The sequence below is a fragment of the Saccostrea echinata genome, unplaced genomic scaffold (genome assembly GCF_033153115.1).
Source record: "Saccostrea echinata isolate AGI-Se365-2 ecotype Australia unplaced genomic scaffold, CSIRO_AGI_Sech_v1 ptg000025l, whole genome shotgun sequence".
Classification (NCBI taxonomy): domain Eukaryota; kingdom Metazoa; phylum Mollusca; class Bivalvia; order Ostreida; family Ostreidae; genus Saccostrea; species Saccostrea echinata.
In genome coordinates, this window is record NW_026889774.1 from 799363 (window position 1) to 824877 (window position 25515).

Below are 25515 nucleotides of genomic sequence, written 5' to 3' on the forward strand. Positions count from 1 at the left end.
CATCAAACTTTGTCAGTTGATGCATCTTTGGTCTTCGGAGTATGTCGACTTAAATGTAGGTCACTCTGACCTAATTTTGGAATTTTATGACTATATTTAAATAGTTTCTGGTACTAATTTGATAACAGTCATCAAACTATGTTTGTTGATGCATCTTGGGTGTTTGGAATACGTCAACTGAAAAGTAGGTCACTGTGACCTGATTAAATATTTTTTCAGGTACTAATTGGCTTAAAATCATCAAACTTTTTCAGTTGATGCATCTTGGGTCCTCAAAGTATGTCAACTGAAAAGTATGTCACTGTGACCTACTTCTGAAATTTATGGTCATAATTAAATATTTTAGGTATTATAATTGGCTTATAATCATCAAACTCTGTCAGTTGTTGCATCTTGGGTCCTCGGAGTATGTCAACTGAAAAGTACATGACCTACTTTTGAAATTTTATGGCTTTATATAGATATTTCAGGTACTATTTGGCTTAGAATCATCAAACTTAGCTAGTTGATGCATCTTGGGTCCTCAGAGAATGACAAGTGATAAGTAGGTCAACATGACATGAGGTACTAACTGGCTTAGAATCATCTTCGGTTCTCAGAGTGTAAAATGTAGGTCATGATGACCTACCTTTAGAATTTCAAGGCTTCATCTAAATGTACGGGGTACAGAGCTTCAAATAGAAGTGATAGGTTGTACAGTTTATCAGGAGAGCGATTCAAGGCCCTTGGGCCAGGCCTCTTGTTTGACCAAAACGTCTTCTCCCTACAATATTGCGAGTAATGCTGTCTGTCTTTCTGTCTCCCTCCGTGTTCGTGTGTGTGTGTTTATTTGTCAATATCTCTCTCTTCACGATTCGTCAAAACAAAGTATCGGCGACGAAATGTGCAAATGTTCACAGTGCATGTTGTCGCCGACGACAATATGTGACGATGCATGTCTGTGCATTTTGTCGTCCATTATGCATGAGGGAAAAATGCTCTTCTCGGCAAATATTGTCGCCGGCGACAATATGTACCGATGGACGTCAATATGAGCAGTGAGGGTAGGTACATATTGTCGCCAACGACAATATGTATATAACGACAATATGTAACGTCACAGACTTATAATATACTAACAACCCAGCACCACCATCATCATGTGTCATCTAAGAAGATCTAGAGTACATGTACTCTATTTTTTACGAGAAAAGATGAACTGATACGAGTGTTGTTATAAATTTAAGGTATATATATATATATATAAAACTACATGTACGTACATATCGCCCAATCGATATTTAAAACCCAGTTGTTTTTAACCATCAAACAATGTTTGTACAAAGCAATGGCTACTAGTAATCGAATTCCATTTAAATATTCTTACATTGGTTTTCCGTATATGATAAAATGCGTAAAGACAAAAACAGAAAGAGGCCGGAGAAACACCGTTGTCAAGAAAGGCCTGTACGATTCACAAGGTATGACCTCATTTTGAAATGAATAGTGTCGAAATTAAGTTGCCCAGTTTGTCAAAATAGTTCTGCTTTGAATCTTTCAATACTTGTATATACATGTAAATTGTTTACTTTTAAATATGCTACGATCGAGTAGTCTGTTTAATCTGAAGTACTTTGTATACTATGAAACCCGAAAATTATGGCACGCCAAATTCACAAAAAATAGATGAACATAGTTTAACAGTTGATAAACTAGGTTTGTCGATTGTAATGCATCCTCACGACGTCAGGGGTCCTGCGTCAACACGTTGCCGTTGGACAACGTGTTGACTCAGGACCCTTGACGTCGTGAGGATGATTGTAATGTAAGCTATCATAATAGTTTACGAACTGTAAACCAATCGCTAGAGGAAATACTAAATGTGTGTCATTGCCGTTAGTTCTATATAAAAAAGAAACATATAAACAGAAGTACTTGTAATTTCTCTTGATAATCTTAAATTTATGTCAAGCTTTCAACAACTCTTTTAATACCAGCAATGCTCAGTCATTTTTGCTTGATCAGCTCAAAAGGTTGGAAAGACGGCAAAAATAAATGTCGGTGATTTATTCCGTTGCTGATGAAGAAAAATTTAATTACAAACCGTCAAAATGCATTTCCCCCTATCTTTCTCTATTAAATAAAACATATATTTTAATCAATAATTTTCCTGTCATTTTCTTTTTATTTCCCAGTAGATTTGCTTTAAAATGAAAGAACATTTACTTTTAATGTCAACAAGAAATATATATATTTAACAAGAAAATATCGTTGTATAGCTAAATCTTATCATGCTGTTACTACAATTAACCTATCTATAATTTATTGTTAACTATAGTTTTGATCGTAAACTATGCTTTAGAGTCGTGAAATATAGTTTTACAGAAAACTGTGCATCTCCAATACAAAATCATGGATTCTGGCGTTAAGGTTTTCCATCCTTAATAGGACCTAATTCTCTATCTTTAAATATCCATTACGTATATAATACTCTGATATTAATTAAAAGCATTTTACAGTAGAAAAGGATTTACCAAGAGAAAGTTTCAAAAATGTAATTAACTAAGCAGTAATTAAATAACTGAAATTGCATTGAAGTCTATGGAAACAAGCGATTTTTTAAAAATAAAAATTCAAATAATTAGAATATCAGTAAATACTGTGGTGGAAAGATGCATTAAATCATTAGAAATAGAATGACAATTGAAAACAATTTTTTTACCGTATAGATTTTTAAAAATTGATTTTTATTAGTTAAAAAAAGAGGGAGATAACGCTTAACCAAAGGTCAAGGTAATAAATTAGGACACGTTCCATTCTTACATGCTAATAGTTATAAATGGGAATTATGTCTAAATATACTGAGTATTCCACCCATACACATCTGTTATGTATTCAAATTCATTGAATCTGAGGCTGTTAGGGATGGAATACCTTAAACTGTGTTTCTCAACTGTAAAACTATATTTATCACAAATTTGTGAATTTGGCGCCTTAAATATTTGTTAACTATAGTTTACAACCGTAAATTATAAATAACATACGTTAACTATAGTTTAGAGTTGTAAACCAAAGTTTACAAATCGTGAAACCGTATTTATCAGATAAACTATAGCTATGTTTTGCAATCGTAAATGATTGTTTTCGGTGTTAATTATAGTTTACACTTGTGAAACATAGATTAAGGCGTTAACTATGGTGTTGAGATGTGAAATGTAGATTAACGTCGTTTACTATGGTTTACGGTCCGTAAACTATAGTTTACAGTCGAAAAACCTAGTTTATCAACTGTGAAACTATGTTTAGCTCATTTTTGTAAATATTTGGCGTGACACAGAAAATCTCATTAAAAAAGTAGATTTTTTGTGTATTATTATTAACATTTTTTTTAAACAGATATCACAAAAAATGGAAGAATTTCAAATATATATATTCTTTGCAGTCTATTTAGTGGCATAGACCAAGACCGCTATCATGGAGTCTAAATACTGTGCACAAGATGTCCTACGTTGTGATTTGTGTGACTCTGCTGAAATTCAAAGTCACTGCGAACTTTGCAGCACAAATTTTTGCATTATTTGTGTTGGAAAACATCTCTCCGATTTATCCAAAAATCATCGAGTAATACCATACTGTCAAAAAAATATATTGTCCAACCCATGCTGAAAAATATTGTGAACTAAATGATGAAAAGGGTGACATTTCTCTCAGCTCTACGTGTATTTCCGCTGATAAAAACCATGGAAATCAGAATAAACTCTCAAAAGGGGACCCTCGAAACCTTTGCTCAACAGAATTTTCAAGCGAAGACTTTCAAATCCCGGAAAGAAGAATTGATTCCAAACGTCAAGATATTGCATCAGAAATGATCAATGTTAAAAATGCTAGTTTTATAGAGGACACCTCAAGTGAAATTACATCAGCTGTCAGTCAACAACTAGAACATATGAACCATAAACCGCTTCTTGATAAACCATATATCATCAACTGTATAGAAACTGAATATTTCAGACTTTACTCTGCTATCTGTGTGAATGAAAAACAGTTCTGGACAAGAGGGACTGACAAAGTCATGAAACTCTACAGTCTCAAGGGCAAGCTACTCAAGTCAATTCAAACCGAATCAGGGCACGATCCATGTGAAATGGCGGTAACCACGGGTGGGGATCTTGTTTATGTTGATGCTAACACAAGAACTGTGAACATAGTTAGGAAGAAAAAAAATAGAGGAAGTGATCTCACTAACGGAATGGATGCCCGTTTGTGTCTTCGCTACGTTCTGTGGTGACCTCCTTGTCACCATGCGGAGTGATGATAAAAAGCAAACAAAACTTGTCCGTTACTCCAGTTATCTAGAAAAACAAGTCATTCAGTTTAATGATGAAGGTAAACCACTGTATTCAAATGGAGGTCTGAAATTCTTAAGTGAGAACAGGAACTTGGATATATATGTGTGGGGGACTGGCAAGCTAAAGCAGTGGTGGTGGTCAACCATGCCGGTAAATTCCGGTTTAGATACACTGGTCATCATAAGGAATCATTTGATCCGGCTGGAATCACAACTGACAGTCATTGTCAGATTCTTATAGCAGACTATAAAAACAGCAGTGTTCACATCATTGATCAGAACGGACACTTCCTTGCTTACATTAATAATTGTAATCTGGAACAGCCATGGGGTTTAAGTGTGGACTCCAACGATAACCTTTTTGTTGCTGAACTAGGTTGTAAAGTGAAGAAAATAAAATATATTTAATGTCTGCAGGGATAGAATCAGAGATCACCTTAATACAAAGAGTGCTATTTTTCGGGCTCTTCAATGTTGCACCGCAATCTTTTCTCGACATAATGTCAAAACAACCTTTGTCTCAGATTCTGTTCTGTACACTCCCTTCCTCCAAAAAAGTAGCGGAATTTCCTTGAAATACCTTGTCCATTCGTCTTTCTACATATCTGTAGAAAAAAAGGTTAAACTCGGCGTTCAACCGTTTACTGGCTTATATCATGGGGTATCCAAACCAGTTTCAAAAATGACTCATCTGTTGATATCTAATGATATGACTGTATGCTTTGATTGTGCTTCTGAGGAGGGTATCAGTCCTGTTCAACTTCGGTTGAGTCGGCCGAACAGTTTACAAGTCTGCTACAATTCAAGGAGGGACAAATTTTGAAAGCTTTTTAGAGGCTCAACACCTACATTTATTAAATGCAGAATTTGTATAGTGTACTACAATCGGTCTGAACGATCTCCAGACCTATTGTAGTAAAGTTATTCAGCTACAAACTTTAGAACTATAAATGTAAATAAAGAACGATAACCGTAAATTGTGCTTATTCCTCTGGGGCTTGTAACATAAAGCTTGCTAAGTTTTTAAATTAAGTAGGGTCATACGTATGACTTAGGCGCAATCTTAGGACCGGCTTAAGAACTACTTAAGTTCTACTGGCCTGTCTTATACCGTTAAGCAAGGTCTAAGCTAAGTCAAACTTAAGTTCACAATGTTTCTTTTGAATAACCCTTGTTTTTCAAGTTTTTAACAAATATTGATAAAAATAATTCAGTTATCAATGTTATATATATATATATATATATATATATATATATATATATATATATATATATATATATATATATATATATATATATATATATATATATATATATATATATATATAATCTGTCCTTTCTTATAAATTTTAGTCAGATTAGATTAGATTTCGTATAAAAATTATAATTCTGTTAAAAATGACTCGTAATATTTTAAAAACAAATATTGCACATTCACGAAGTGGCAAGGTACGAAAGCCTATTAGGATCAAACTACGGTAAAAAAAATTAAAAGGCGTTATAACGCGAAAAAAGGTGTAATAACGCCTTTTGAAAAGGCGTTATAACGCGGAAAAAGGCGTAATAACGCAAATAAAGGCGTAATTACGCCTTTCCAAAAGGCGTTATAACGCGAAAAAAGGCGTTATTACGCCTTTCCAAAAGGCGTTATTACACCTTTCTAAAAGGCGTTATTACGCCTTTTAAAAAGGCGTTATTACGCCCTTCCAAAAGGCATTATTACGCCTTTCTAAAAGGCGTTATTACGCCTTTCCAAAAGGCGTTATTACGCATTTTAAAAAGGCGTTATTACGCCTTTCCAAAAGGCGTTATTACGCCTTTGAAAAAGGCGTTATTACGCCTCTTTTTTTTCAATACATGACTTACTTAGCCCACCCTGTGGGCTGATTATAATTAGATTTCTAGGAAAAAAGATTTTTAAATGTGTAAAATATTTTCAGTGTTAAACCAACTTAGTCCTTCTCTGATGCCAGACGTTTCTACCAAGGTGTTTGGATTTCAGAAATTTTGTTGAAGGCTTATTGCTCATTATACCTATGCAAATACTTTGCCTGTTTTTTACCAAGAGGAGAGAAAAATATTTCAAATTTGACATGAATTTTTAATACGTGGCTAGCAAAGCCCAAAGCTGGTTCTGCCTATATCCTGGATTTTCAAAAGTAGAGTGTTGACTTCTCTTAATATGCATGCAAAATCCAAACAACTGTCTGCGAGATGTGCAGGAATATAGAAAATACTATAATTTATAATATAATTTATAATATTAAAACTATAATCTAAATATTGCATAAATAAAGATGGCTTTGGTTCAATTTTTCATATATTTACTATTTTAAAATAACGCCTTTCCATTTTTGGATACAACTTTTCAAACAGGCCGGTAGTACGAATGTGAGTGTGTGTGTGTGTGTGTGGGGGGGGGGGGGGGGGTCCCCACCCCACTTTTTGGGAGAATAGTCTTGCTATAGTTTAAATATAAAAAATCATTAATTGATTGCTTGGTCCCTTAACATTTTGTTGCAGTATGGTTAAACTCGGGCAAGTCATTACATTTAAAAAAAGTTTTACCGAAAAATTAGAAAAAGTTTCCCCTCAAGTTTAGGCAGTTTATTTTTTTTCGGGGGGAGGGGGGTTCTTGTTTTTTTGTTTGCTTGTCAATTTTATGGGACCCCCCCCCACTTTAAAAGCACGGGTCTGTCAAAAAAATAATAATGGCCCTTCAAAGGCATAATAACGCCTTTTTGAAAGGCGTATTTTTTAATGCCTTTTAAAAAGGCGTAATAACGCCTTTTGAAGAGGCGTAATAACGCCTTTTGGAAAGGCGTAATAACGCCTTTTTTCGCGTTATAACGCCTTTTGGAAAGGCGTAATTACGCCTTTTTCCGCGTTATAACGCCTTTTCAAAAGGCGTTATTACGCCTTTTTTCGCGTTATAACGCCTTTTGAAAAGGCGTTATAACGCCTTTTAAATTTTTTTTTTTACCGTAGTTTGATCCTAATAGGCTTTCGTAACTATCTGATGCGATTAGTCACTGGTCTTTTTCTTCAAAGTCCTTATTTTTAATTATCGAAAGACACAAAAATCACTGTATGGTATGAAGTATTAATAGCAATAATAGGCGAAAATCCTTTAATCTTACTATATGTATATAGTAAATCGAAAAACTCTCTCACTCATGTATACGTCATTCATAAGACCACAACTTGAACACGCTTCAGTTGTATGGGGATGCTGTCAAAATCAATAACGATAAGTTAGAAAAACTGCAACTTTATGCTGCTAGAATTGTAACAGGGTTAACAACTATAGCTATAGCTTCTAAAGATTCACTCTACTTTGAAACGGGATGGGAACCTCTTATTTGTAGAAGACAAGAAGCTAGAATAAAAACAATGTTCAAGCTTCATAATAATTTAGTGCCTGAATACATGTACGTAATGGATATACTTCCAGATATGCGCTGTAACACATTTACCTACTCTACAAGAAATTCTCAAAATTATGATATTCCAAAATGTCGATTACAAACTTATAAGTCTACATTTATTCCACTCGAAATTCGAAATTTACAGTCAATGTCAAAATTCAAATCTAAAATTAGTACTAAAAAATCTACTCCGCCATCCTACTTTGATTACGGTAACAGACGAGTAAATGTTCTTCAAACCAGACTACGGCATAATTGTGTATTTAATAGCGACCTTTATAGATGCAATTTAATATCAAGTCCTTTATGCTCGTGTGGTAAAGTTGAGGATACATACCATTATTTTTTTGTATGTCCAAAGTATGAGAAAGCCAGGAAAGAATTTTAAAATAAATTTTTACAATTTGACAAAATCCACATTCTAGATACACGTCTTATTATGGGGGGGGGGGGGGGGGGGGTAGATTCATTGAATGCTGCAGAGAATGAACGTCTCTTTTCTTTTGTTCAAACATTTTTTTAAACATTCTGGTAAATTTCCTTGTTAGCATTAATTAATGTATCAGTATATACATTTGTACAAAATTAAGTGTATATATATATCTGCAAAATGCACCGATTTGTAAACTTTTGCAAATATTGTATACTTTAAAGCTTCCTGTTTAACTGTGACGATTTAAATGTGTAATTTACATGTAGGGAGAGGGCTTATTAAGTTTTCAGAACTTGTGCCCAATCCATTTGTAATTATAAACTACAATTAAAAAAATATGTACTATACGTATTACCTTCTTAGCAAACATAAATACATATACCTTTTGCTCCTTTACAGTCACTTCGTACACAAACCGAGTCGTACACAAACCAACTCGTATACAAAAAGTCAACTCGTACACAAAAAAAAGTCAACTCGTATACAAACCAGAAGTCAACTCGTACACAACTCATACATACGTTTTCCTATGTGATTTAAGGTAATATTTGCCATAGTTTCCAAAAAAATTGAGAAGTCAACTCGTACACAAATGTGTTTTCTGTACATTTTTAACTAGTACATGTGTATATATATATTTATAGATCTTAATCTTAATTGGCTATACACATCAAAGACACATTGCTTAACTATAACATATTCTCTAATTGTATCAACATTTTGGCACATGAGTTAACTAAATCAAGATTGTCAAATTCATTCTTAATTCTTAAATTAATTCTTAAATAAACGGAATTATCTTAAATAATTCTTATATTGTAAATTTGTTAAATATGTAGTTGAAAAACTTAATTCAAATGGATTTCTAATTGTCAACAGAATTGATATACGTAGTTTTTATATTTCTAAAAAGTTTTCTGTTATGCAAGTAATGCATGTTGATGTAGAATATAATATTTTATAGCATCCTAATTTATTATGTTAAATAGATATATAGTGTAGATAGTAAATTCGATCTAAATACATGGTAAGAATTTAATGGTATACTGTATAACACATTTTTCTTGCACTTATCTAAACTTATTTAAACGAAAAAAGTTTTAAAAACTTACCGTCTTGCTGCAGGAAAGACAACTCTCTCGAACCATGGTGAAGTATAAGGAATGAAGAAACTTGGAGACGTTTTCGATACATATAGTATCTCATAATTAAAGGATACCGAATTATGAGCATCTCGTAATTAGCGTTTTCCGCAGATCCAAGAAACCACCGCGCGGGTGTTGGTTTAACAATACTTCTTTGATGTCTTTGATGTTCCTATCCTATCAGGGAAGTTGAATTATTTAAATATTTAGGGAAAAAAACTTAAAAAACTTAAAGAAAAGTAACACTTCGTGTTATCAAACATTATTTGTATAAAATTAAATCATAACGATTGTATATAAATGTTGTGTACGAGTTGACTTCTGGTTTTTGTGCACGAGTTGACTTTTTGTATACGAGTTGGTTTGTGTACGACTCGGTTTGTGTACGAAGTGACTGGACACCCTTTTGCTTGAATTGATGTGCCAAAAAAAATTATTCAATACTAAAAAAAAAAATTTTATATATATATATATATATATATATATATATATATATATATATATATATATATATATATATATATATATATATATATATATATATATATATATATATAGATAGATAGATAGATAGATAGATAGATAGATAGATAGATAGAGAGAGAGAGAGAGAGAGAGAGAGAGAGAGAGAGAGAGAGAGGATATTCAATGTTTTGTAGATGAATATGGAATTTATTTCACGAGTGGGACAAGATTTTTTTTTATATTTTCACGAGTGCGAAACACGAGTGAAAATATCAAAAAATCCTGTCTCACGAGTGAAATAAATTCCATATTCATCTACAAATCATTGAATTTTCTTTTTATTACATTTTCTTTGATTTTCCCTTTTGCCTCTGTCTTTTCTTAACACAGTGTCATAGGCTTGACGTTATAGTTGAGCGGTTGAGACGTCATAGCTTAGCAGTTGTGAGATGGGATTTTAGCAACATATTTAGGAAGAAATTTGCAGTTTTAGCTCTATCAAAATGGTTAGTTACTATCTCTATCTTATGACAGGCCAGAAATTATTTTTTACTTACTTTGATATCCTTTCACACTGTGAGAGAATATCACTTTTATTCAATAAATAAATCACAGTATTTCACTATTGAAAATGTAATATATATATATATATATATATATATATATATATATATATATATATATATATATATATATATATATATATATATATATATATATATATATATATATATATATATATATATATATGTTGCGCTGCTCTTCATTATACACGAACTTTTTGGGTGTCATCTGCAAACAGTAGCATGCATTGTGTATCAACAAATCGTCTTATTTGTACAGACCTGGGGTCAGTAACTTGTTCAATAATATGCATTATTTAAAGGGGTCTGGACACAGATCTGAAGTTGATATTTTCTCTCAGTTTCTATATAATATCATGGCTTATATAGCATTTCACACAGAAATATAATAAAAGCTTGTTCAAACACGTCTTTTGTCTGGAAATTATTGAAACTACGAATTTCGGGACGCGTTTGATTGACACATACTTGCATTTTCACAAAGTAAACTTTATCTTTAATACTTAAGAAAAGTAGAAATTTTGTTGTGTGTTAATGAAAAACATTAAAAAAGCTATAATCCAGAAAATTCGTCGTAGAAATGTGAAAAAGCAAAAACAAATCACCAGTATCGTCGGTCCGTACTCAGTGATATGTGTGCAGAGTTTTTGAACACATCCGGTGAAACGTAAACATTAACAATAGCAGAGCTCTTGCCCTGTTTGCAGAAAACAGATGTTTGACGTGATGTAAAGAAAAATGTCGTTGTCATTGAATTCTAAGAATATTCATGTAAGTTCAATTCATTTAACTGGTTTTATTTTTGAATAAGCATAAGAATTTAAAATGTAAACGATGCAATTGTGTCCAGGTTCCTTTATATTACAGTAATGTTACTTTGGAATTTTACGATTACAGTTACAATTTGGATCTATTTTCTGAACAGAATACATGTAGTTTAATTATATGCAATTGACGAAGTGGATTTGAATACTTGAAGACTTCTTTAGTTCTTATGTTAGTTCCTCTGTTTTTTTTGTCCCCCGCTTTCGCGAAAGCGAGGGGACATTAAAACTTATTCGTCTGTCAGTCTGTCACAAAAACATTAACCTTGTTCATAACTTTTGAATGAGGAGAGGTAGGGCTTTCATATTTCACATGTACATTACCTTTGACAAGACCTTTCCAAATATGATATGATTTTTGACCCTGTGAACTTGACCTTGAAGTTGACCTACTTTTCAAAAATTTTACTTTAAATTGGTCATAACTTTTATAAGAGAAAAGATGGGGCTTTCACATTGCACATGTATATTACTTGTAACAAGACCTTTCTAATTATACTATGATTTTTTACCTTGTGACCTTGAAGTTTGACCTTCTTTTCAAAAATGTTAATTTTGCCTATAACTTTTGAATGAAAAGAGATAGGGCTTTCATATTTGACATTTACATTACCTGTGAGAAGATGTTTTCGAGCATGCTATGATTTTTGACCCCTTGACCTTGTCCTTCATGTTTGACTTAATTTTCAAAAAAAATTAACTTTGGTGATTACTTTTGAATGACATATAATTGGGCGTTCATATTTGACACAATATGCCATAAATAATGGCATCCCATCCACTAAGACACCGAAAGCGGGGGACCACAATTCTTTGAATTTACTTGTTTAATCCAATATGATATATGCGTTTTACATGATATTGTATCTAATAAATTGATAATATAAGTTGTCATTGTAAACGACCTTGTAAACCCTTACATTGTTAAACAGGCAGAACACATTTATTATTAAATAATTTAGCACTTAAGAAATAATCTAACACAATTAAAGTTAATAATTACTGGTACCCAGATATTCCACTCCGAAAATCAATATAATTGCATTTAATTTACCGATCTTTTTCTTTTCAATTCTGAAAATATTATATCGTTTCCGAAAACTATTTTTAAATAGTTAATTTTCAAACCAAAGTATAAAAGTTCTGAAATTTATATATTTTTATTAACCTCTTCCATTAGTCAGACTATACTAAATGTTGTCATCTTCGAGTTATCACAATGAGTAGATGAAATTTGAGCTGGAAAATTTTACTGAATGTAGTAAAATACGGCATTTTTTCAACCAAAAACAGATAATTATCTTATTTACAGTCGGTTTAAACTGGAATAAAACGCTTATAAATCTACATGTGTTCCAATCCACTTTGTCAACTGTATATAGTTAAACTACATGAACTCTTTCTAGAAAATAGATCCACTCTGATTCTACACACAAGTACTCTGAAGTTGATATAATTAAAGAATGCTTGAGTTTCTCTTTGACAACATTTACATGTATTTATTCAAATTCTGAATCATAAGAATATAAAAAATAGGTTTGCTAATAAAGGAACCAGTTTGTGCCATCGGATGGAAGACCTGGTCTCCGAACAAAATATTGGAATTTCGATGGGCACAAACTCTGCTCTTATATTAGCAAACCTGTTTTTATATTCCTGTGAAGCAGAATTTGTTCAAAAACTTCCACTTGAGAAGAAAAAACACTTTTTGTGGCCTACAAGTCGACTTTCAGATATATCAACGACTTTTTATCTATTAACAATAGTTACTTCCATTCATATGTCGATTGGATATATCCCAGTGAAATTGAAATAAAAGACACCACAGAGTCTGCCATGTGTGTTTATATATTTGGACGTTTTACCGTCTATAGACGATAAGGGACAACTAACAACTAAAATTGTATGACAATCGAGATGACTTCAGCTTATCCATAGTCAATTTTCCTTATTTATGTAGGAATATTCCGCTATCACCAGCATATGATGTTAACGTCTCCAAATTTATTCGATACTCAAGATTATGCTCTGATTATGATCAGTTTTTAAACAGAGACAGGCTACTGACAGATGAGTTGGTTCTACAGGAATTTCAACAACCTCGTTTTAAGTCATCATTTCGTAAATTTTATAGCCGTTATAATGACCTTGTTAGCAAAAATAACCCATCATTGGATTGTATTTTGGCTGACGTATTTTATATCAATTGTTAGGCCTTTGTTTTTATAGTAAGTATGACTAAGGAATGTTCTGTCTACCTGATCAATATATATGGCGGGTGGGACCGGTCGAAAGGGGATGTTTACTCCTCCTAGGCACCTGATCCCATTTCTTGAATTTCCAGAGGTATGTGTTTTATGCCCTGTTCACAAATGTCTATTGTTTGTAGACTTTTATGAGATCGATCACTTTGTCACTGTAATCTATAGCATGAATATCTGCATATCATTTACTGCAGAGTACTTGTAGCCCTAAATGGAATACAAAAATTAAAATCTGGCGTAACATGGCTCCGATATATCTGAATACAAATGCTATGTTTTTCTGTCACACTTGTAGGTCTTAACCGGTATCTTTGAATTTTCGGTAATATCTGATATTTTTTCGGAAATGAAAGGAAATATAATTTTCGGCAATAAAATCCGACCAGATTTCAAAATTTTGGTAGTGAAATACAGCCTTTGAAATTTGAGGCGTTTCTCAAGCTGCTAGAAATAGAATGGACAATATTTACATTTGGTCTTAACGTTTCCCTATATGTCTTCTAGTAGATGATACTGATGTAGTATGTTGGATACCAAGTCCATTTCTACAGAATAAACTTTGTGAAAAAAAATCATACTGAAAAATATACATACAGAGTGTCACTCAAAAAAGGGTCAGAGCTTGGTAGTGAGTACAAATATCACTTGTTTTTGGGCTATCTTTGAAATTAAATAATTTCTTTCAATATTTTTTCTTAACTTTATTTCAAATGATTTTATAATTGTCCTGTTAAAAATTTTTCCATTGAAATAATTATTTAGTATGTCTTTCCATCATCACTGAATAAACATTTAAAAAAAGAAAAAAGAGTTATATAAGGTTTTGATTTCAAGAAAGTAATATCAATAATTAAAAAAACAAACTTGTATCTAACTTTTATTTGTTTCAAATTCAATATAATAAAAATACAAAAGATTAACATACAAAATATTATAATTGAAATAAAATCAAATAATATAATGGTCATTACTGATATTTTTTTGAAAATAATGTATTGCATTACAATTACTTGTAATTGAAAAATGGATCCATTACACATTACATCCCATTCCTGTGAAAAAATTTAATGATGTAATGATGACAATGCATTACCATGACACATTACCGTTACTCCAGGTCTTTTCAAGATAATTGTTTTTGTATAAATTGCCAGCTTTTCTTCCGGGGGACCTTTTTTCATTCTGAACAAAGATCAGTCATGATGGAAGCAACACATGTCTACTCTATTTAATTGCTATAATTTGATATAAAAGAAAGCCAGATACAGACACGTTGATATTATATTGAGCAGCTGTATATTTGTAAGTATTGTTGGCAATTTAAAAATTGTATGTCATTACTTGGGAAAAATCACCAGAGGAATATAATTATGTTATATAGATATATTGTGAAACAGGTGTTTCTTTAGTTCATTTGCCTTCAAGTAAAAATCTTTCACACAAACCTTAAATTGACAAATGCAAAATATTAACAACCACAACTCTATTTAAGTTTCAGAAATATAATTTTGTAACATTATTAACGCTGAATATTAAATGCTACTTTTCAAAGAATAAATCGCAAATTTCTGTGCACAAAAAAACCACATTCTTTTTTGACTCGTGTTTTCTTTTATCTTAAAAATTATTTGGAATGACCTGTACAGTTCTATACATGCATCTTATTCAAGAACAACCAACCCTTGCGATTAGTAAATCAATCCGTCAATCAATCAATTAATCATTCAATCAATCAACCGGTCAAACTTGATATGTAATTCACTTGTTTTTCTGTTACGACCTTTATTTTTTCCACCATATAATTTAATTTTGACGTTTTATTAGTCCCTTACCGGTGAAACCGGAGAGGACTATAGGTTTCCTCTGTCCATCCGTCTGTTCTGTCTGTCTGTCTGTCCGTCTGTATGTCCGTCTGTCTGTCAGTCTGTCCCACTTGGTTTTCCGCCTTATTTTTCTTAACGCTTGCAGATATTGAGCTGAATTTAGGTATGTGACTCAACCTTGATGAGTTATAGATCAAGATTGCATTTCGTTCCGCTTCATTGATTTTTGACGGAATTATGGCATTTTCAATTTTTAATGGGAACCAGATTACACTTGCGGTAGGGGACTAGTATTGCTAATGCAATACTCTCAGAATGCTTGTTTTTCCAGGAAAGATAATTTATTTTGAAGAACGTGTAGGTAGATCGACGTGTTGTCAAAATGTCCCTATCTGTCTCTAACGTTGATATTGTTTTCTTTATATTTGTATTCAAATACCGGTATTTAATTATTTTCAGTTTGAAGGATGAGTTTCTTTAGGTACATGGTAGTGAGCGCATTAATTCTTGTTACATCAGCTGCTACTCAAGTAAGCCAGATTTTAAAGGACAGTCATAGCTGGAAATATTAATAAATCTCTCTTTATTTGATAAAAGTTTATAACTCTTAAGTAAAGCAGCACAACATTTATTTATATATGATTAAAAATATCAAATTCATTTGCACATGAAATTAAAGCATTGACTGTGGTGTTTTGTCATTAAAAGAAATGCACTAAACTTCATGGATAAATTAGGCCTATAGCTATAGAAGGATTATAATTAACCAGGCAGTCCTGATTACTCGGTGAGTGAGGAAAGGTTAATAATTTTGTTTTTAACTCATACTGCAATTCTCCTCGTTAGCCTCCTGGATTACAAAATAATGGATCAGATGAAGCAGCTAGAAATAGTGACAATCCAATTCAGAGGGTCCTCGAGCAGTTTTTTGTCAAAAAAGCGAAAGGAATGGAAATGGAGAAGGCTATCGCAGAAATGGCGTCCACAATTAAAAACATGATGGCCACTATTGATGCAATGAAATCTTCTATTTCGTCGCTCGAAAGAGATATTGCAAATAGTATGTTGAAATTGATCTACAATGTATATATATATTTGATATGCATTGTATTAATTACTTAATTCTACAACTTGTTCATTTTAGGGAAAGAATTCAGATGTGAGTATATTTTATTGATGCCAGCATTCCAATTTTGTCATTGTTAAAAATATATCAGTTTTCTCTTTTTTAAGGTCAATCTTCAATTATCTTAATCAAAAAAATAAAATTTCTTTCTTTATAATTTTTTTTGTTAATTACAAATACATGTAGGTGAATCGGGCATTTTAGGACAACACACCGCCCCTGCTCCTAATTGGCCTTATGGACAAACAATCACATTTCAAACAGCATTTCATAACATACGGATAATACCTGCTTGATTCCGCTGGTACAGTTAACCTTCGTGTTAGCACAGAGATAAAGGATATAACTAGGACAGGGTTTAGCATAAACCTCGCAAGATGGGGAGACTCGGTGCTGTACGGAGCCAGAGTCAGCTGGATGGCGTGTGGAAGATGAAGCAAGTTTTCCCTGTTTACAAAATATTGCTATACACGTGTGCAATAAAAGTTATATTTTACTCTGAATCCCATTTTCATTATATATAGTATGAAAGATGAGAAGAATTACAACCAGTACGTACAGAAAAAAATATCTCGCACTCATTGCAAAGTACAAAAATGATAGTTTAAAGAGTTAGTGCACACATATGTTTACTTGGAAAAGGTAGGGGAAATTTACAATTTTTAATGCATGCACTTTATGTAAAATAAAAGAACCAAAACAAATGTATAAATAATTTCTAATTAAATTTCATGATCCAAATTTCAACTGTAAAAAGTCAAGTCAGTAAAACTACCCTTGAGCGTGTAAAGGTGTGACAACGTCAATAAATTAAAAAAATGTGATGAAGGTTTTCAGTGCATTTATGATATAATTGCTTATACATGAACTATTATGTTATACATGTAGATATATCAATGTCAAAATACAATTTTGATTATTTTTGATATTAGCGCATAATTCAATGTCGAAAGCCAACGCAATCTGTGGATATATATAATAATGTACATAGCAATAAATGATAAATGAGCCGCTTTTTAAAAGTTTGCAAAAACGTAGATACTAAGCAAAATCTAATACACCTGAATGATGTCACAGGGTTCGACACTTACGATAGGCCGCTAGCCCAGGACAACTGAAAATAGAGGCCCTACTGAACAAGTCTTCAAGCTTGTTCAAGTGTTGCTAACTTTTGAAGGAGCGAAGATAGAGCATTCATATTTGACACGTGTTTTACCTGTGATAAGCATTTCCAAAAGTACCAGGGTTTTTAACCCCATGAGCTTGACCTTGAGGTTTGCCCTAATTACAAATAAAATTAACATTGCTGATAACTTTTGTTTGAAAGAAGATATGGTATTTGACATGTGCATTACCTGTTTCAAAACCTTTCCGATTGTATATTCTGGTTTTTAATATTTTTTTCACATGTGCTTTACTTGTGACAAGACCCTTCGGACTTTATTATAACATTTGACCTCATGACTTTGATCTTGAAGTTTGATGTAGTTTTGAGAAGAAGCTATAATCTTTGCCATAACTGTTAATAAATTCAATAATTTGTCTTTTTGTATAATGCACAGACAAGACAGGACAAACAAAGAAGACAGTTACAATGTGTCATAAATAATGGCATCCCATGCGCTAAGAGGGCGAGAGCGGGGACCACAATTCTTTGAATTTGCTTGTTTGTTGAAAAATACAGCCAGAATGCAGGATTAGGCATCTTTATCTTTGAAATTTTCCGGGGGAGCCCCCCCCCCCTCAACATCACTATCTATTCCTCTAATTAGAATTGCCCCGTGGCAGTTATCCATTGATAATTCAGATTTGTAATGAATTCAATAGTAAATTGCATTATGATTAAACTTCATTGAAAATTTATTATTTTGGACACTGAAATAATATAAATGGGGTATGCATGTATAACGTAATTAAAGTATTTCAAATAACCAGAAGATCCAGATTTAAACGCTATACAGCATTATCAATTTTGCTTTTTTTTATATGAAAACTGAATGCTATTAAGATGTCATATTAAAAACGGATCCAAAAATTTAAGAAAAGTGTTTATTCATCCAAAAATGTTTATGCTTTCTTGTCTTGATTTCTCAACCTTATGTTCATAACATTCCCATTTAGCATTTAGAAGTGGAATATGAAAAACAAACAAACAACAACAACAACAAAAATCTTAAAAATCTTTCTAGAAATGCCATTCGACATTGCACTTTAATTTACATTTTCAAAGCAGGCCGTAGCAACCGGGGGGAGGAAGGGCACCCTCCTAATTTGCCAATACATACCATACAATGGAGTAAAAAGCAAATTACGGTTGCACCACGTCAAAAATAACCTGTTTATGTAATCTTCATCTCATATCACATAGAAGATAGAATTTTAATGTTTGTCCTCAGTGAAAATTGTCAGTGTAATAATTGTACATGTACATATGGCAATGCCAGTTTAGTTGTAATTTGTCAACGAAAATTGACAAAAAGGCTATACAATATGATAACATTCTTTATCAAAAGTGACGGCCGCTGTCAACCGTCGTAGGTTCATGTACATGTGTATCAGCCAAAAATAAAATTGTTCTTCACTTAATATGAATTAAAAATGTACATATAATGACTTCTGTTTTTCATACCCTTGTCATGATTAATACATTCCATGAAAATAAAGACTAAAGAGTATATACTAAATTTTAAAACAATTCACCGACTTGGAATTAATCTTACACATCAAGGACTTTAACGTTTTTCGGTTTGTCTACACGTATTCCGACAGTTTCATCACGGAAGAAATGGATACATGGAAACAAGATGACGATGAATTTTCCTGGCACCAAATCGTTCCATTCAAAGTATGGAGTTGGATCGTCGTTGGGTAAATAAAAGCTCACGTAAATCTCCCATCTATCCGAATCCTTTATTATTTTTTTTACAAAACAAAAGAAAAACTAAATGTCAGTATGATTATAAACATATATATTTTTGCTACATTTGTGTATTGAATAGCACTGTACGAACAAATATAGACATGCTCAAGTCTCTATGTTTTAGTGCTCTCTTTCATATTTTTTGATAATGTCAAACAATGTTTGATAATATTTAACTATGATAGAGAGCAGAGGACAACGAGACAAAATGAACAAAAAATTATTTAATTAAAAAAAAACATAGAGACTTGAGCAAGTCTAGAACAAATATAAAAAATTTCAAAAAATCAGCAATGGCGAGTTACACGTTACAATATTATAAAATCTTGGGTCGATGTGCCAAATCTTGAACTTGTTATTCAAAAACTTTTGATTTATGTTCGTATGGTAGTTATTCATATTTGTCAATATTTTAAATCTTACGATTTATATGCGATGATTTGCAATCATATTTAATCTATAAGCGAAAACCTGTGATTTATATAGTGTAAAAGTTGATATTCTTTATAAAAGTTGATATTCTTTATAAAAGTTGATATTCTTTATAAAAGTTGATATTCTTTATACGAGGGTTGATCCAAAAGTAATTCACAATTGCTACTAATATTTTAATAATCAAGTGTTATCAACAAAATTTGACATACTAATGTCCTTATCTATTTCCATGTTTACCTTAAAGTTTCATTCGATTATATAAAATACTTTTTAAAATATTAAAATAAACAGCGTTAGGTTGTGTCTATCGCCGTGCGGCAAGAGAGTTAATACGTATTCATTTTCAGTTCATCGGCAGATCTTAACCTCTCACGAACTTCTTTTAATAATCTTTACCACCATGTTGCTATAATCCATGTTTTGAGTTGTTACATTAAAACTATTTGAACTTTGTCAAACTGTTATTTCAAAATTCATTCCTTTTTGCGTAAATCTTATTTATAATCAGATTTAAAATGAGTGTCGAAGAGATGTCGGTACATTCTTGCCGTACGGCGATAGACGATACCCAATGTCGTGTTTATTTAAATATTTTATAAAATGTATACTGAATGAAATTTTAGAGCAACAGTCAAAATATAATAGATATAAGTGTTAGTATATAAAGTTTTAATGAAAACATTCAATTATTAAAGATTTTAAAGCAGTTGGATCAACCCTCGTATATGCAAAGAAAAAGTGTTAATTTTTCAACATACAAATGTAGAAGAATTGTAGGAAAAGCTATATGTGGATATTAATATATAATATTATACCGGTATATGGTAGCTAAACAGAATATAGGAATTTTGAAGGTTGAATTGCTTCGATATTTGGAAATACATGTATTTATTTCAAGACCACTCATAAAAACACTTGTTTGCAATTTCAGGAATGAACTAGAAGTAACGAATGTGGCATTTTTGAAATTCTGTCCAATCTACCTTGTTAAAAAAGGATCTGAATATTTATCAACTATATTTCTTTAAAAACTTGACTGAACCGAAAACTTTGGCAAAAATGCAAAACTATATAATTACTAGATATGTAGTTTAGTCTCAGACATTCAGCTGCTAAAAGCCTATCGAATTAAATACTAAATGACCATGACTAAAAGTTATTTTGGGAAAAGTACATCTGCAAATTTTTAGGGGTTGTAATAAATAATTATGCATTCCTACCTGTAGATAAACGTTATGCCGCCCTCGGTAGTCGTGGAATCTTCTTATATACAACAAAAACATATTTGGAATGGTACAGATATTGGATTCTCTTAAAGTTGTTTTCTCAAGAGGTATTTCTCGAAGTCGGGTTATCAAACTAAAAGCTGGAAACAATTCTTTTGATTTTTCTACGGCAGTCTTCACTGATTCAGGTGTTCGTTCGACAATTAATGTTAAATCTGCGCCATCTCTCACAAGCATAGGATTCTTCATATGGTCAAAAAAGGCATGTTTTGGTGAATAGATAGAGTTCGGATTACTAGACACACATCTAAAAGAGATATCGCGATCGTAGATGGTCATTTCATAGAACTGAAAATAATCGCAATTTTTCTTGTGATTTGGTTCATCTAGATTTCTGCATGTTTCCGAACAGTAGAAAACAGCTTTACACAAAGGACATGAAGTTTTGCAGGTGTTATTTTCACAATGATTGCAGGTAAAATTGTTAAAATATTCTCCTGACATCCATTCTGGCGAGAGAGAACATTTAGAGTCGTTTGGATTCCTTCCTCTGTGCTCTTCGGGTGTCACAAGACCTAGCTGGGAACACTCGATGGCGCTCAATGTTTCATTCTTTTCCTTAAATTTGTGTACTTTGCAAAAAGTCTTATGTTTGGTCCAATCTTTCTTTTGACAAAGTTGGGAACAATAATAAACTCTACTGCAATGTATGCATTGAAGGAAACTGTTTTCTCTCCTGCAATTTGCACATATAGGAGAGGTTTTTAGGTCTACAGGGCATTTAGTGTGACAGTTTTTAATTGTTTCTCTCTTGACACAGTTAGGTTTGTGTCTTGGCCAATCTTTCGTTTGACAATCAACTGAACAATACTTTTGGAATGTGCATCTTTTACAAAGTTTCATGGTTCCTTCAAGTCCACAGAAAGAGCAGCTGTCATCTTTATTCTTACTAGTATGTAAATTTAGCGAATATTTTACATACTTCAATTCTTTTTCCTTATTGTTCGTTGTTTCGCTAGTTGTAACATCTTTTCTGCACTCTTCCCTGTGGCCAGCCTTCCAATGTTTTCGTTGGCATTCTTTTGAGCAATACCATGAAACTTTGCACAGATTACATCTTTTCATTAGGTTGGACTTCACGTCAAACTGCATTGGAATAACTGGGAATCCATTTCTGAAAATGCATTAAAAACATAATTTAAAAAAAACTTTGTAGGACTTTGATATTTCTACAATTTTTATATTTTTATTTAAATAAAAATAGCTAATAGATCAGATTATAGACTTTGACGTTGAAATTTTACTTTTTTGATCAATGCATTATACTTTGAACAACTCCCTTTGGGGATAATCACAGATCATTAAAAGGTTCACGTTAATTGATTGAGAAATGTTGAAAATACAGTAATTTACTATGTAAAATTGTAATTTCACTAATTTTCTATATGCTAATCACAATTCGCGGGAAAATTGATGTCACGATAACAACATGTAGTTGGTATTGAAACTCAATTCTATACAAGAGCTATCCTCATTGAACACAACTCGATCATTTTTAAAAGCTCCAATTTCTCTTAATTTGCATAATATAAATGTTTATTTTTCTTTTTCCAATTTGTATTTTTACCTTGCTTGGTTTTGTATGTACAGAGAAAATATTTTACTAGAGACTCCAGAAAATCGAACATATTCTCTCCTGCATGTCCAAGGGATTAAATTTTTCTAATACTAGATGTGTCGATAACAGGATTACTTTTTTCATGTAATCGACAGTAATCGGTATTCGAACAGATTTTCAATTACTTGTAATCGTAATTTAATCGATTACAACTAAAATTTTCAATGTAACAATAATTATTTTTTCGATTTTTTTATGCATAAATGAATGTTATTTTGGAGAATTATTTCCAGTCAGTCACACATAAATATATATTTAAAAAAAATCACCCAGTGATATATGTTGATTTCCTAACTTTTATTATGATAATCATACGTTTGATAATGTTCACAATAAAATTTGCATTACAGGCCTACTGGTCTAGTATTAAATAATTCAGAAGTATATTTCAACCATTTATCAATAACATATACAGATTTTCTGTGTGCATTTTACATTTGAACTTACTGCCCTCTTGGTGTATGTCCTTTTTGTATTTCAGATGCTGAAAAACTTTGTCTTATCATAAAAAATTATATTAAATAGCTAAAACAGATTTAAAGTGCTGTATTAAATATAAATAATACGGTAAACAAGTATTCTGAGAGTATTGCATTAGCAATACTTGTCCCCTACCGGCAAGTGTAATCTGGTTCCCGTTAAAAATTGAAAATGCCATAATTCCGTCAAAAATCATTGAAACAGAACGAAATGCAAACTTAATCTATAACTAATCAAGGTAAAGTCACATACCAAAAAATCAGCTCAATATCTGCAAGCGTTTAGAAAAAAAATTGCGAAAAAATTGAAAAGGTCGTACATGTAATTCCGTCAAAAATCAATGAAGCGGAACGAAATGCGAACTTGATCTGTAACTCATCAAGATACACTCACAGGCCAAAAATCAGCTCAATATCTGCAAGCGTTTAGGAAAAAGTGCGGAAAACTAAGTGGGACAGACTGACAGACAGACAGAGGGACAGCTAGACAGACAGACAGACAGACAGACAGACGGACGGACAGACTCAGAGGAAACCTATAGTCCCCTCCGGTTTCACCGGTAGGGGACTAAAAAACTAAATTAAATTTGGAAAAAAGAAGATGAAATACTTAATATTCATTTCTGTTTTTTTGTGTTTTAGTAACTTAAAAATTTTAAAATCATTCTGTTTTCATTAAAATTATATGGTTATTAGTCCCCTACCGATGAAACCGGAGGGGACTATAGGTTTCCTCTGAGTCTGTCCGTCCGTCTGTCCCTCTGTCTGTCTGTCAGTCTGTCCCACTTTGTTTTCCGCACTTTTTTTTCTAAACGCGATTTTTTTTTTCTAAACGCTTGCAGATATTGAGCTGATTTTTGGTATGTGACTTTACCTTGATTAGTTATAGATTAAGTTTGCATTTCGTTCCGTTTCAATGATTTTTGACGGAATTATGGCATTTTCAATTTTTAACGGAAACCAGATTACATATGCCGGTAGGGGACTAGTATTGCTAATGCAATACTCTCAGAATGCTTGTTTGTTTTGTCAGTGAAAGGTTATAATTGTCTGTATTTTTAAAGACAGGGGGTAAGTTTCACTGTTTGTTTATCTTGGCTAATTGTCTGGGACATCCTTGACATGCAGATAATGAGATGTGAGCTTTGACCTACCCATTTTAACTTTTATAATTGATAGTTCTCATGTTTATCAATAAGAATTCTAAACTTATTTTTTCGAGAGAAGACATAGGAATTTTTTATGTGTACTGCCAACATGCGGGCAGTCCAAATCCTCCAAAATACAATAAATTATTAAATAATTTCTACAACCAAGTCAATAAATATGGAGGTTCAGATCCAATGTCGAAAGTAATAATTTATTCCTCTCATACTTTATAGCAGGAACCAGCAGGTATGCTATCGAAAGTGTCATAAGAATAGTCCTAAGATATGACATAAGAGATGTCTGAGGGCAAAACTTAGGATGGTCCTAAGAGAGTTCTTAAGATAGACATAGAAGCTCTCTTAGGAATGTCTTTATTAGGATAGACAGGAGATTCTTAAGACAAATCTCAAATATTGTAACTTCATAGATTATTTTTATGATAATTATAGTTATATGTTACAATAAAAAAAAATAATTATGGGGACTTACTGTTTTTTAATAACTAGTTAAAATTAAATTGGAGAGAAATATTCATAGACAATTGTCTAATTCTTAAAACTTTCTTATTTAATAAGTTAATTAATGGGACATCTCGATCTCTCTATCTCTCTCTCTCTAAATAATGTAGAAAATATGAAAACATACATATTGAAAAAAGTTTAAAAGTTAAGTTTGTACAAATTTTCACACTTCAATATACTTGCACAGCAAACTTAGTCTAGATAAATAAAGTTTGTATAAGTAACAAACTAGCATATAAACCCGTCGGGTATTTTAGTTAACTTAGCTTGGGCGAGTAATGTAGCAGTCAGTACTTAGAGAGGGAAATACTGCCTCGCTAGTAAGATAACTTATCTCTTGACGCGGTATAGAATCTCCATCCATTTCATATAAGCTACAGCGAGCATGGATAGCCCTTGGAGGTGACCTCTTAAAGTTACTGTATCCCGCTAAAATAATCCCGTGCTGGTTAGTGCTATTATCCTCATTCATTCGTAATCTTCGACTGAATAATAATTAGTATTGCTTTAGGTTTTAACGCATATGCATGTAATGAACCATCAAAGAAATCCCAACGTTTTCGAAATGTAACTTTAAATACTTCTGGAATTGTGACCACTAATTCCAATATTAAATCAATTCAATTTAATTTATTTATTGCTTAGAAGAATCATCATAATTATTTATGCATAAGTAGGAATGGAGCAC

General features: G+C 32.1%; 2 protein-coding genes across 2 annotated transcripts; one reads left to right on the forward strand and one right to left on the reverse strand.

The window, feature by feature from the left end:
* Positions 1 to 15613: 15613 nt before the first annotated feature.
* LOC133192399 (uncharacterized) lies at positions 15614 to 16854 on the forward strand. The gene is made up of 4 exons (XM_061328411.1): positions 15614 to 15823; positions 16140 to 16353; positions 16438 to 16452; positions 16730 to 16854. The coding sequence occupies exons 1-4, from the start codon at positions 15761 to 15763 to the stop codon at positions 16852 to 16854; spliced, it is 417 nt and encodes a 138-aa protein (XP_061184395.1). The 5' UTR covers positions 15614 to 15760.
* A 2280-nt stretch (positions 16855 to 19134) lies between these two features.
* LOC133192400 (uncharacterized) lies at positions 19135 to 21903 on the reverse strand. Its single transcript, XM_061328412.1, has 2 exons — positions 20995 to 21903; positions 19135 to 19327 (listed from the first exon to the last, which is right to left on the reverse strand). The coding sequence occupies exons 1-2, from the start codon at positions 21901 to 21903 to the stop codon at positions 19136 to 19138; spliced, it is 1101 nt and encodes a 366-aa protein (XP_061184396.1). The 3' UTR covers position 19135.
* Between the last annotated feature and the right edge of the window lie 3612 nt (positions 21904 to 25515).

Excerpts from the sequence above, each read along its gene's own strand:
- LOC133192399 (XM_061328411.1), top strand. The coding sequence starts at position 15,761 with ATGAGTTTCTTTAGGTACATGGTAGTGAGCGCATTAATTCTTGTTACA. Across the intron at positions 15,824-16,139 it reads TTACATCAGCTGCTACTCAA|CCTCCTGGATTACAAAATAA; the intron begins GTAAGCCAGATT and ends TCTCCTCGTTAG.
- LOC133192400 (XM_061328412.1), bottom strand. The coding sequence starts at position 21,903 with ATGAAACTTTGTAAAAGATGCACATTCCAAAAGTATTGTTCAGTTGAT. Across the intron at positions 19,328-20,994 it reads GGCATAACGTTTATCTACAG|GATTCGGATAGATGGGAGAT; the intron begins GTAGGAATGCAT and ends AAAATAATAAAG.